At 47.5% G+C, this 12,278-nt stretch overlaps 1 protein-coding gene across 3 annotated transcripts in view; it reads left to right on the top strand.

The window, feature by feature from the left end:
• The window catches only part of LOC146863647 (uncharacterized), a 435,045-nt gene that overhangs the window by 170,057 nt on the left and 252,710 nt on the right, over window positions 1-12,278 (top strand). For 2 of the 3 annotated variants that reach the window (XM_085627730.1, XM_085627731.1), the window contains exon 2: window positions 11,348-11,439. The exons of the other annotated variant lie outside the window; for it this stretch is intronic. In XM_085627730.1, the coding sequence (XP_085483856.1) occupies window positions 11,411-11,439 (29 nt within the window). In that variant the 5' untranslated portion in view covers window positions 11,348-11,410. The remainder of the gene's footprint in view (window positions 1-11,347; window positions 11,440-12,278) is intronic. 3 annotated transcript variants of the gene reach the window in all.

Here is a 12,278-nt window from a genome sequence, read left to right as displayed (position 1 = left end):
CGGTGGTACGACCAGAATTCCAATCTGGTGGAGCTTCAGCCTGGTCTGAAAGTGTAGGTCATGTCCCCAGTGGAGCCCTGAGTGCTCCAGGATAAGTGGACCAGACCATTTGAGGTGGTGGAGCGCAAAAGTACCATTACCTACTTGGTGGGCCTACGGTCTCCCAGGAACCCCTTGCGGGCCCTGCATGTCAACCACCTGAAGCACCACTGGGAGAGGTCCGAAGTGGGCATGCTCTTAGTGACAGATACTAATAATAATAATAATAATAATAATCCACATATTCCACATACTGGAATGGAGGAGGAGACAGCCTCTTCCTGACCTCCTGTCGGTGACAGAGCAAGATGGGTCAGTGGATGGCGTCAACCCCTCTTCCACCCTGACTGCTGAGCAACAGAATGACTGTCACCAGTTGCTGGGAAAGTTTTCTGATCTGTTCTCCCTAATTCCCAGTGTCACTGATTGGTGCGTCCATGATGTAGACACCAGGGAAAGTCCTCCTGTGAAACACAAAACTTACAGGATGACTAACAGGGTGGGAGCTTGCATCAAGGAGGAGGCCTCCAAGATGCCTGCGTTATGGGGTGATTGAGTCCTCTAACAGTCCTTGGGCCATCTCAGTGGTCTTGGTCTCAAAGGCTGCCGCACCGGGTGCCACGCCAGAACTCTGGTTCTGTGTGGACTACCGAGGGCTCAATTCAGTCACGAGGACTGACGCGCACCCCATCCCCAGAGCTGATGAGCTTATCGATCGGTTAGGGGCTGCCCGGTACCTCAGCACGTTTGAATTAATGTCTGGGTACTGGCAGATTGCCTTGTCTGATGGGGCAAGAGAGAGGTCAGCATTCTCCACACCAGATGGGCACTACCAGTTTCGGGTTATGCCCTATGGGATGAAGAATGCCCCTGCCACCTTTCAGAGGTTGGTCAACCAGGTGTTGACTGGACTGGAAGAATTCAGTGCCGCCTACCTGGATGACATTGCAGTGTTCAGCGCCAGTTGGGAACAACATCTGCGCCACTTCTGGGAAGTGTTGATGGCGCTGCGGAGAGCAGGCCTCAAGATCAAGGCGAGTCAGTGCCAGATCAGGCAGGGTTCCGTGGTGTACTTGGGACACCAGGTTGGTAGCGGCCAGGTGGCGCCCCTACAGCCCAAGATTGAGACCATCCTGGATTGGGAGCCCCCCAAAACCCAGACAGAATTGAGATCCTTTTTAGGACTCACTGGATATTACAGGAGGTTTGTCAAGGTGTATGGCAGCATCATTGCCCCCTTGACAGAGCTGACTTCTAGGGAGCAGCCCAAGAGAGTGATTTGGACTGACACCTGTCAGAAAGCTTTTGAGGCCCTGAAAACTGCCATATGTACGGCGCCTGTGCTCCTGGCACCCAACTTCTCAAAAGAGTTTATCATTGAGATGGTTCAGAGCATGGCGTGGGGGCTGTTTTGTCACAGATAAATGAGGAGGGCCTAGATCAACCTGTAGCCTTCATCAGTTGGAGGTTACCCCGGGAACAGAGGTGGAGTGCGATTGAGTGTGAGGCATTTGCTGTGGTCTGGGCACTGAAGAAGTTGAGACCATATTTGTTTGGGACTCACTTCCGGGTTCAGACAGACCACAGGCCCCTTAGTTGGGTGATGCAGATGAGGGGTGAGAGTCGAAAGCTGTTAAGGTGGTCCATTTCCCTACAGGGGATGGATTTCATGGTGGAACATCGACCCGGTACAGAACACGCCAATGCTGATGGTCTGTCCAGATTTTTCCGCCTTAGTGATGAGAACTCCCAGGAGGTAGGAAAGTTCTCCCCACATTTCAGCTGGAGGGGACACGTGTTAGACCTGGCACCATTGACGTGGGTCTACCTTCCATTATTAGGTCTCGCCTGACCCAGCGGATGCGCTGGTCTGGCGAGACATTTTGTGAGGGCTCCAAAAAGTGCTACCAGGCCAGCCTAGAGCTACAGTGCATGTGCGTGGGCGCGCACGTCGCGCTTTACCGTGATTATTTTCACTTTCGCGCTGATGTTTGATCGCGATCACTTTCGCGGCCGCAGGGTCACTTTGATGTTCTCCGTGAGGCTTCAATAGATTGCAGCAGTTAAAACGAGCATTGGCATAGCCAATAGGTTTAGCTTTTGGGACCTTATAAGTGTTTAGTTATGCAACTGTTGCATGGCTAAACACTTATAAGGTCCCAAAGGCGAGACCTATTGGCTATGCCAATGCTTGTTTGCTGTTGCCTCATGTGTTTTTGCTGGTGTTAGATGCTTTGGGCACTGTGCCACTGCTATTCAGTGCCACAGTGCAAGTGCTCTCTTTTGCAAATTGATGTATGGATTAGTGATTCCATGATTGGCTGATTTGGTTTACTTGTCAGACCCTAGTACAGTGCAGTGAGTGTGCCAAGGGCTTGTAAATCAAATGCTACTGGTGGGCTGCAGCACTGGTTGTGCCACCCACAGAAGAAGCCTGTAAAGTGTGCAGTCTGGTACTGCCATGTTGACTGGCTAAGTGCACCCACTTGCCAGTTCCTAAACCTTCTCTTTTCTTCATATCAGACAACCCTAAGGTAGGTCCAAGGGCAGGGTGCATTGTAAGTAAAAGGTAGGACATGCCCTGATGTGTATGGCATGTCCTGATAGTATATTACAGCCATTTTCGTTTTTCACTATTGCAAGGCTACCTGTTCCCCATAGGCCACAATGGGCAGTTTGATTATAACATCTTATAATCCTAACTGACCCAGGGAACATGGTACACATTTGAGTTTAGTATGCCTGAACTCAGAATGATAAAATACATCTTTTAGTGAAGTTGGTTTTAACATTCTGTGTTTGAAAATACCACTTTTAGAAAGTAGGTATTTTCTTGCCTAACTATCCAAGCCTGCCTCTGCTAGGTTGTGTATTCCATGTCTGGAGTTTGAGTGACAGGGGCTGGGGGATTCCAGGAGACAGGGTGAGTCAGCACAAGGCTGAATAGAGAGATCTACATGGAGAGTGGTGGGAGGAGTTGCACCTGGGACCTGAATAGGGCTGTGCCTTCCCTCCACAATGCTGGCTCCACTTCCTGTGGTGCGTCTGATGGCCCTGGCCTACACTGTCAAAGGAAAGAAGGAGTCATGTAAACAGAGTCCTCCAGGACTGTCCAGAACTGGTTTGGATTAGGCAAAGACCTCTCTGCCTTCAGAGAACAAAGAGAAAATGAGTATAAAAGGGGGGACCCAGACCCAAGAACTTTAGATCACTTTTGGGAAACAAGAAGAACCTTTGCTGAGGAAAGGAACCACAGAAACCGAGGAAGAAACTATCCTTAGCTGAGTGCTGTTTGGGGGATTGGCCTGCCAAAGAAAGGAGAAAGGACTTTGTGCTACTTTCAAATCAACTTGTGAAGGATCTCCAAGGGCTTGAGATAGAGCTTGCCTCCTGCTGAAGTCTCAGGGACAACAGACTTCACCCACCAGCTCCCAGAGTTATTTTGAAGTGCCTACTGTTGTGATGGGCCTTCTGAGGGACTGCATGTCGCAAGGAGCTGAAAGCGTGACTCATGAAGAAGAAGCGTGTTGCCGCCGCTGTTGTAGCATTGCTGGAGAAGAGTGTCGCTGTCGCATCATCGGAGAAGCGTGTCGCCGCCGCAGCCGCTGTCGTCGCATCACTGCAGAAGGGTGTAACCGCTGCAGCTGTCGCATCACATCGCCAAAGCGCCTCGCATCACCGGAGAAGAGTGTCGCCGTCTCATCAGTTGCCGTCGCATCACCGGAGAAGTGTGTCGCAGGGCCTGTCGCGGCTCAGAAGAATCGTTGAGTCGCTGCACGGCCGTCGGGAGTGCATGCATCGTGCCGCATCAAGTAGAAGACGCCATTTTGTTTCATCGCACCGGATCTTCATCGCATCACGGCATTGCGGGTCGCACCGCTATGGAAGCGCAGTAAGAAGCTGACACATCACCTCCTCACGCCGAGAAGAACCGACGCATCCCCCACGCATCAGTAGGGACCTGACGCATCACCGTTCTTGCATGTAAGGAATCGACGCATCACCTTCCCTCCAACACTTTCGTTGTATAGCATTACGTATCCAAAGGTACATTGAACTCAAAGTGTTGCATTTACCATCGTAAGAGAACTAAGCTATTTCTACTATTTTAAGTGCAGTATTGTGGATTTTTGTTGTTTGTGGTCTTGTGATAAGTCTATATAAAGAATACCTATTTTTTTATATAAAACCTGTGTGGTGTCCATTTGTAGTGTTGTCACTGGATTACTGTATGTGTTCACAAATGATTTACACACTGCCTCTGAGAAAAGCCTGTCTGCTCGTGCCAAGCTGCCAAGGGGGTGAGCAGGGGGTATTTTAGGTGTGTACCCCCTTACCCTGACTAGACGCAAGGGCCCCTATTTGGTCAAAGGTACCTACCTCTGCCAACTAGAGACCCCCAAATCTAACAGACATCTAAAACTATAGTTCTAGACAGTGAGCACCTTTTAGTTCTTAAATAATTGGGAACTTCAGACAATCTCCCATCCGCCACACTAATTTATCGGCAAGTGTGACTCTCGCAACAGCACCACCACTCTCTTTATTTAACAACACTCATTCCAGTTTTCAGTATCACGTGCACTTTTCAGTCGTAACCCACTTTAGGCATTTCACGCTCTCCCTAGAGCATTGCACATCGTAGTATTCGGAGCACTCATATTAAGCACATCCTCTTTTTTTGTTCTCTTCGGTTTCCTTACCATCTTTGCTTTTTAGTAAATTAGCTTCCGGCTACTTATCGTCTTGCAAATTACACCTTATAGTGTTCGGAACACCTCTCTAATCCGATCTTTTGTCTTTTTTTTCTTTTTCTTTTTCTTTTCCTGCGCATTCGAACAGTTCTTGGACTTATACTCATCCTGTTTTCTTTACAGGGATTACCCCCTGATGAAGGGCTGGGCCCAAAATGCTTTGGGGCTATGTGAAATTTCTGTGAAGCAACAGTTGTCATATACATGCCTTCTGATGCACTAGGATGTACTAACGATATGACCATACCATTATGCAGTAACCTAATGGATACTCTGCAATCTGATCATCAGTCGAATAAATGAATCTTTAACATTTTTAAATTGGTCTGACATTTCTGTAAAAAGCGACTGGCTCGCATCAGAGTGCTTTAGATTTGGCTCTTCCCGTGTGAAGGGCACTCTTTCAGAAAGCTCACTGCTCCCATCAAGAGGGATTCCAGTCGGTACCAGAACTCCAACAGAGACTACTCTGAGTGGTATAACCAGCCGACTGCAACCTGCAGAAGAATAAACATGCTGCGTCACAAGAGTTGCCACCCACTGGGCCTATCGAGAGGGAACCCAAAGAGAAGTGGTGTCCTGCAAGCCTGGAATGGTAGTCAAGCTCACGCCAAGTTTGGAGCCGCTAGTCCACTACTGTCAACCTCCAGCCGACAAAGACTACATTTGCTGCAACCAAGGCTTACTGATTGCCAGTCGGGTGATCTCCCTCGTCATAGACATCTCCAGCCGAGAGCATCTCACATCAACAGCGAATTACGTCGTCCACGACCCCACTGCTGTGTCCCTACATCTTCAAGTTGGAGTCGTCGAGTGTGCAGCAAAGCATCTTTAGCGCGGCCTGCCCCGGAGATTGGCAGCTGCCAGCTACCCTCTGCACCACTGAGAAAGGCAGAAGAAATCCAGCTGTAGCACCCGGGTCCACGGTCCCCCAAGGCCTCTACTCCCCGAGGGTAGAGAGAGTATCTTCTACGACAAGTGTGGTTTTGCTAAGTGCTGTATTTTGACAGCTCCCGCCGATCCCGTTAGCATCAAGGACAGCCAAGTAACCTCTGTACCTGGACTCCCGGGGCAAGGTAACAAAGGAACGACTGTTGAGTCTTGGTCTAGAGACCCGCAAAAACTTAAACACAAGAGGGTTCATTTGAACTCACCTGCAAGTATCGTATTGCTAACAGTGTTTTCTCTCATTGACTTTAATGGTGAACGCTTGACAGCTTTTTATTTAATTTACTTTTGAATGCTGAAAATCTGTAACTCCAGGTATATGAAACATATCAAGTTCATTTTGGTGGCCATATTTATATAAAAATACTATTTTTATAAATTGGTGTCAAGGTTTCTTTTGTTATTCTAATTCACAAGAGCAACCCTTATGTCCCTGTGAACTGGGTAAGTACGAAGTACAAAAAACAATATTCACAAGGAACTCATTTATAAATGTTCATCTATTATATGCAACATCAATGGCTGCTTTTGAATTAATCACACACGTTTTTCAATAATAATGACCTAAAAAATGCAGTGAAACTAAATTAATAATCACAGTAAGCCCACACAAGACCTATATTTCCTTTTGAAATATACCAAACCTCAGGTGAGGTTAGTTTATTTAATATACAATGTTTAAGTCACAAATATAACATCTTATATATAAAACACATTTATTTCATACATTCGCAGTGCAACGTGAACCCCAGTGAAGGAACCATAACCTCTTATAACGTGACAAGGTGAAAGAAAACTTTATAAGGTTATTGGAAAAAATTTTAAGGACAGATTATATACAATGTACAATAGTTCAGTCAAAGCTGTCTCTTATTCTATTGTCGACGGCGTTTCGACCCGCTTTAGATACTGGGTCTCATCAGGGCTGTATTTCTGGGGACGGTGTGACCCATACGTTCGTCCATATAGGATCCAGTATGTAAAATGATACGGTGGATGAAGAAATATATCCAGACTTGGGCTTATCCTCCTCCAAGTTATAGATTCAAGACGATAATCGAATATTTTGAAGGAATCTTATGGAATTCCGATTCCCTATGATTTAATTCACTCTTCTTTCGAAATTGTGTCTAAATATCGTGAGAGAGGAAAAAGTCTTCTTGCTTCAATTATAGCACCGTTGGATACCCTCTATGCAGCGCTGACCCATTAATAACCAGTCGCCTAGTCTACAAATGAACTGTTTGTGTTCCGTTCGTAGCTGACTCAATCTCGCTCAAAGGTTTCTTTTGAGTCGTGTCACTTACTTATTGTCAGTGTTGGTACTGTGATATGCTTAACGCATGTTCTTCTGAGTATGCCTGACTGCTTGAGCGACACTAAATTAGAAAACATTCCCACTTGACCTGTATTTCTTCTGATGTATCTTACAAATGGTGTTGGTTCTGATCGCCAAATGGATTTATGCTACATATGCAGAATTGTTTTACAGACTATGTTTAATAATTACTCATAATTTTTATCATATTCATTGGTCTTGGTAAGCACATCTCATAAAAAGTCCACATGTACATTTTAACAATTCCTTCCATGTACTGCAACAAACACCTATTTTTCATAAAAAGGAAAACATAAAATTGAAATGCCCCCCCACATATCACTCCACTCACTCATACACTCATCCAAGATCACTCCCAGTCACACACAACAGGACCCCGACCGGAGGAATTTCAGGAGTCGATAATAATCACATAATATCCCAAGGGGCAGTGTGAAGAGGTTATACCACCAGACACAAGTGTGACGTACTGCTGCCCCCCCCCCCCCATGACCCCCCTTGAAGTATCTGTATCGTTGTGTGCTCCTGAAGAAGGAGGCAGGGGACCGAGCTCTGGGGCCCTTGGACACATCAATGACCCCATCAGCCGCATTCTTACAGCAACAATGAGGAGGGATCGATAAATTAACTATTTGTTGATTCTATCTTAGGTTTCATTCATTACTGTGGGGATTTGATTATATGAATTGGCCTTTGTGATAAATGCTGCAATAATAAATAGAGAGATTTTATTATTTTTAATGTAAAATATGTGATTTTCGTTACTTATTGCGATTGAAGAATTGAAAATAAAGAAAAATATCAAAGAAATCGAAATAGCTGGAGTACCAAGCTACAGCGCAGCCCTCGCGAGAGGTATATGTGACGAACGGGAAATAAGTAGTTAATGCAATCTGTCTGTCTGTCGCTGACTCACTGTCTCTTTACTGTCCTTTCTCCCTTTCTTCATCACTTCTTCTCTAAGCCTCTATTTACATCACGCTTCGCTCTTTCTGTCTGTCCCTTTGGCTTTTCCTCTCTCTCCTTCTGTCTCGCTCTCTCTTTCTCCTTCTCTCTCGCTCTCTCTCTTTTTCTCTGCCCCCTATGTCTCGCTGTCTCTCTCTTTCTTACTCTCTCTCACTCTACTTGCTTCTCTATCCCTCTCTTTCTCTCTCTGCCCCTCTCTGTCTCCCTCTCTCTCTCTTTTTCTCTCTCGCTCTCTGTCTCTTTATCTTTACTTACCTGTCACCACTGCTGCCACTGTTGTGAGTGCCCCCAGCCTATGACCTCTTCCTGTAGCGCCAATGATAGCTCTAGGCCAGTGCTCAGCTACTGCATGTTGTTTCACCACTTTGATCACATTCATTCATTTATTCATTCATTATTTATTTATTAAGGGAAGGAGGAAACATGAGTGAGGGGAGGGCACAACACATGGCACACTCACAAATTAACGTAATGGCTATGACTCCTTGGCTGAACAAATTATTATTATTATTATTAGGAGTTTTATATCGCGCACGGTTACCCTTGGGCATCCCAGCGCTTGCATTGGGAACCCGTCCTGGTTTTTCCCTGTGAGATAATCCATACTGGGCATCCCCAAGGTGAAAGCCAGGCATCCCGCCGCGGGGGGGCCGTTGTGGAGATTAAGCAAGCTAGTTGCCCAGAGCTGCCTAGTGTGAACTCATGCTTAGAGTAGGCACCGAAGCGAGAATTATCAAGTCCATGGACAATTGGGCTCCAGACCCTGCCGCGTCGGGAATCGAACCCTGGTCCCGGGTCTGACCTCTGCTTCAGGGTATGCCTGCTCTAACCAGTGAGCTACACTTCTCCACCAAATACCCTTATCATTCTACTGCTAGGACATTGCTAGAAGGTTTCATGTATGGGTTTAAGATTCCTGCACCTGACTACGTGGGGGCACCTGAATGCAAGAATCAACTTTCTGTTAGGACCAATCCAGGCGTGGCGGCAGCAAAAATTGAAAAAGAACTGCGCTTGGGCAGAATAGTTGGGCCGTTTGATTGCATCCCGGTGAACAATTTTGTCTGCTCCCCATTGGGGCTGGTCCCCAAAAAAGAGGGTGGAGAGTTCAGGTTTATACATAATCTATCAGCAGCTAAAGGCAACTCATTGAATGACGCTATCAGTGATGACATTTGCAGTGTGAAATATGCTTCCTTTGACCAGACAGTGGAGATGCTCAGGGGCCTGGGCCCTGGTGCATTGATGGCAAAATCTGATATTGAGTCTGCCTTTCGCTTGTTGCCAGTTCAACCCTCGGATTTTCACCTGTTGGGTTTTAAGTTCCAGGATAAATTCTACATGGATATGTGTATGCCCATGGGTTGTTCGGTCTCCTGCGCTTACTTTGAGAAATTCAGTTCATTTTTGGAATGGGTTTTTAGACAGGCAACAGGGCATCAGTTTGTCATGCACTACCTGGACGACTTTCTTATCCTGGGGTCGGTGAGCTCCCGGGAGTGTGCGTGGGCACTGCAAGAATTCAGCACACTCATGCAGGCTTTTGGGGTTCCCCTGGCGCCAGGAAAGACAGTAGGACCAACGCCAACAATAGAACTCTTAGCATTGAGTTATATTCAGTCCAAGGGTGTTTCCGGCGACCAGCCGACAAGATTATCAAATTCAGGACATCATTACAGCAATGCCTGGCAAAAGATAAGGTCACCTTGCATCAGTTACAGCAGACGGTAGGGCAGTTGAACTTTGCTCTGAGAGTCATACCAATGGCATGACCATTTTCCCGTTCCATCTCCCAGGCAATGACTGGTCTCCAAGAAAAACACCACCACACCAGGCTGGCGGCTGAGGTTAGGCAGGACATGCGGATCTGGATGGCATTTCTGCAGGACTTCAATGGCAGGGTAGTCTGGCCCGGTCCACCCACTAATTCTGCGGAGTTAGGTTTATTGACTGACGCTGCGGGTAGTGTGGGATTTGGTGCCATACTTGGTAATGAGTGGGTGGCTCAGCGTTGGCCGGCGTGGTGAGTGCAGAATGGGGTGACGGGTAACATTGGTTTCTTGGAACTGTTTCCCATCTGGGTGGCATTAACAGTTTGGCCTGATAGATTGCGCAATCGATCGGTAGTGTTCTGGTCAGATAACATGACTGTAGTCGAATGCATCAATCAACAAGTAGCACAGTGTAAAATGATTCTCTGCCTGTTGAAAGAGATAGTGTTGTTATGTATGAAATTGAACATGCAGTTTAAAGCGAAACATGTGCCAGGGGTGTTGAATCATGCTGCTGACGCACTCTCTCGCTTCAAGATGAAGGTTTTCAGGGCACACCTCCCCTCTGCAGAGGAGACTCCCACATCCTTCCCAGAAGTACTTTGGCAGATTGGTGCCCCCAACTACCGAACCTCGTGGCAGCTAGCCTAGCTCCCAGGACCAGGAAAGCGTATGAAGGGGCGTTTTGGGCATATTGTACATTCTTGGGAAGGGATTGGGCAGAGAAGTGGCATGACACAGGGGGCACTCCTGCAGCGGCAGCAGCCAGGCGGCATGTGGCAGCAATCTCTTTCTTTGCGCAGACTAGAGACAGGGGAGACCAAACTAGCAGTTTCACAGTTAGGAAAGCTTTGAAAGGATGGCAGCACCTCCAGGGGTCAGCACCGGACACGAGACGTCCGATAGGGGGGAAGTTGCTAACATCGTTGCTGGGGGCTCTTGACCTTATTTGCAGCACCACAAAGGAAGCTCTGTTGTTCAGAGCTGCCTTTTCATTAGCCTTTTATGGTGCTTTTAGGATAGGGGAATTGGTGGCACAGAATAAACAGGATGTGCAAGGAGGTCTGCAGTTAGAACATGCAAAGGTACAAGGCGACGCCTTATTGATATCCATTAGGAAATCCAAAACTGACCAAGAGGCCAGTGGGGAGGGGGTAGTAGTGCATCGGGCAGATGGTAACCCTTGCTGCCCCGTAACACAGTTAGAGGCATTCCTACAGCATAGACCTAGTACAAGGGGGGGACATTGTTAATCGATGCTGATGGTACCCGCTCACCAGGTTTCAGTTTAAGAGAGTCATGGATATGGCAGTGCAGCGGGCGGGTTTGGATCCTAGTTGCTTTGGAACGCATTCTTTCAGAATAGGGGCTGCCACTGAGGCGACAGCGAGGGGTTTTCACAGCAGCAATGTCAAAAGGATCGGGAGGTGGTCCTCCAATTGTTATAAGCGCTATGTGCGGCTGCACATGTTGTGAGTAGGACATTTGCCCGGTGCTGATGCATGTTCCTTCTCTGCTTACATTTACAGTTTCTCGAACCTGTCACGCGGGGGGGAAACTGACGGCGGCACATCAACAGGAACCAGGACCACATGTCGTTTGGATTATTGGCCATTCATATGTGAGACGTTTGAATGCATTTTTCTTTTCAGGAAATTACAGAGCTGAGCAGGCTGGTTTTAGGGTGTCATTTCATGGAAAAGGGGGTTTCCGCTTTAGTCAGTTCAGGGGTTTTGTAGTGGACCTGTTGAGCAAGGGTGGGGCTCTTCCCAGTATTATTATCGTGCACCTGGGAGGGAATGATCTGGTAAATCTGGGTAGAAGAGGGCTAGTGGAAGCCATGATCACGGAGGTAGGTTGGTTAGCGAAGGCATGCCAAGGGTGCACCATAGTATGGTCGCAGATGGTACCCAGATTTAAATGGGGGGGGGGAGTCTGTGAGGGCACCGAATCACTCAGTAAGGAGGATCAACAATAAGATAGAGAGGTTGTTTAGGTCTCCGCTTTACAGACGATCGCTCACGGGTGAATCAGGGGGGAGCCGTGCTTCTTAAAAGACGGTGTCCAATTGTCTAAAGTAGGTAATGAAATCCTTTTAGAGAATCTGCTAGCATGGTTGGGAGGCTTCAGAAACAGGACATGACCCTCTAGTTAACAATTTGGGGGGGACCAGATAGTCGGTCAACTATGCTGGCCTGTGGCGGCAAGGTCATGATTGGTGAGCAGTAAATTTAAGGTCCTTAGAGGGTGGCGCCATTCTTGAATGGGGTCGCCCAAGAGGGAGGGACAAGTGGTCTCTCCTAGAACTCCAGGGGCAGTTACAGCCGGTTGGCTGGATGGGTGCTGGGGAGTGGGGAGTTACGCTTTACCTAGGCTTTTTGGCCACCCCGCATGTGCACAATGGCGCCAGTAAAGGGCGCAGAACTGCAAGGGCCCCTTATGGAGATAATATACCAAGCG

This window comes from Triturus cristatus, chromosome 2_1, assembly GCF_964204655.1.
Source record: "Triturus cristatus chromosome 2_1, aTriCri1.1, whole genome shotgun sequence".
Lineage (NCBI taxonomy): Eukaryota > Metazoa > Chordata > Amphibia > Caudata > Salamandridae > Triturus > Triturus cristatus.
The sequence above is the reverse complement of the archived record's forward strand: the minus strand, read 5'-3'. Positions and strand labels throughout refer to the sequence as shown.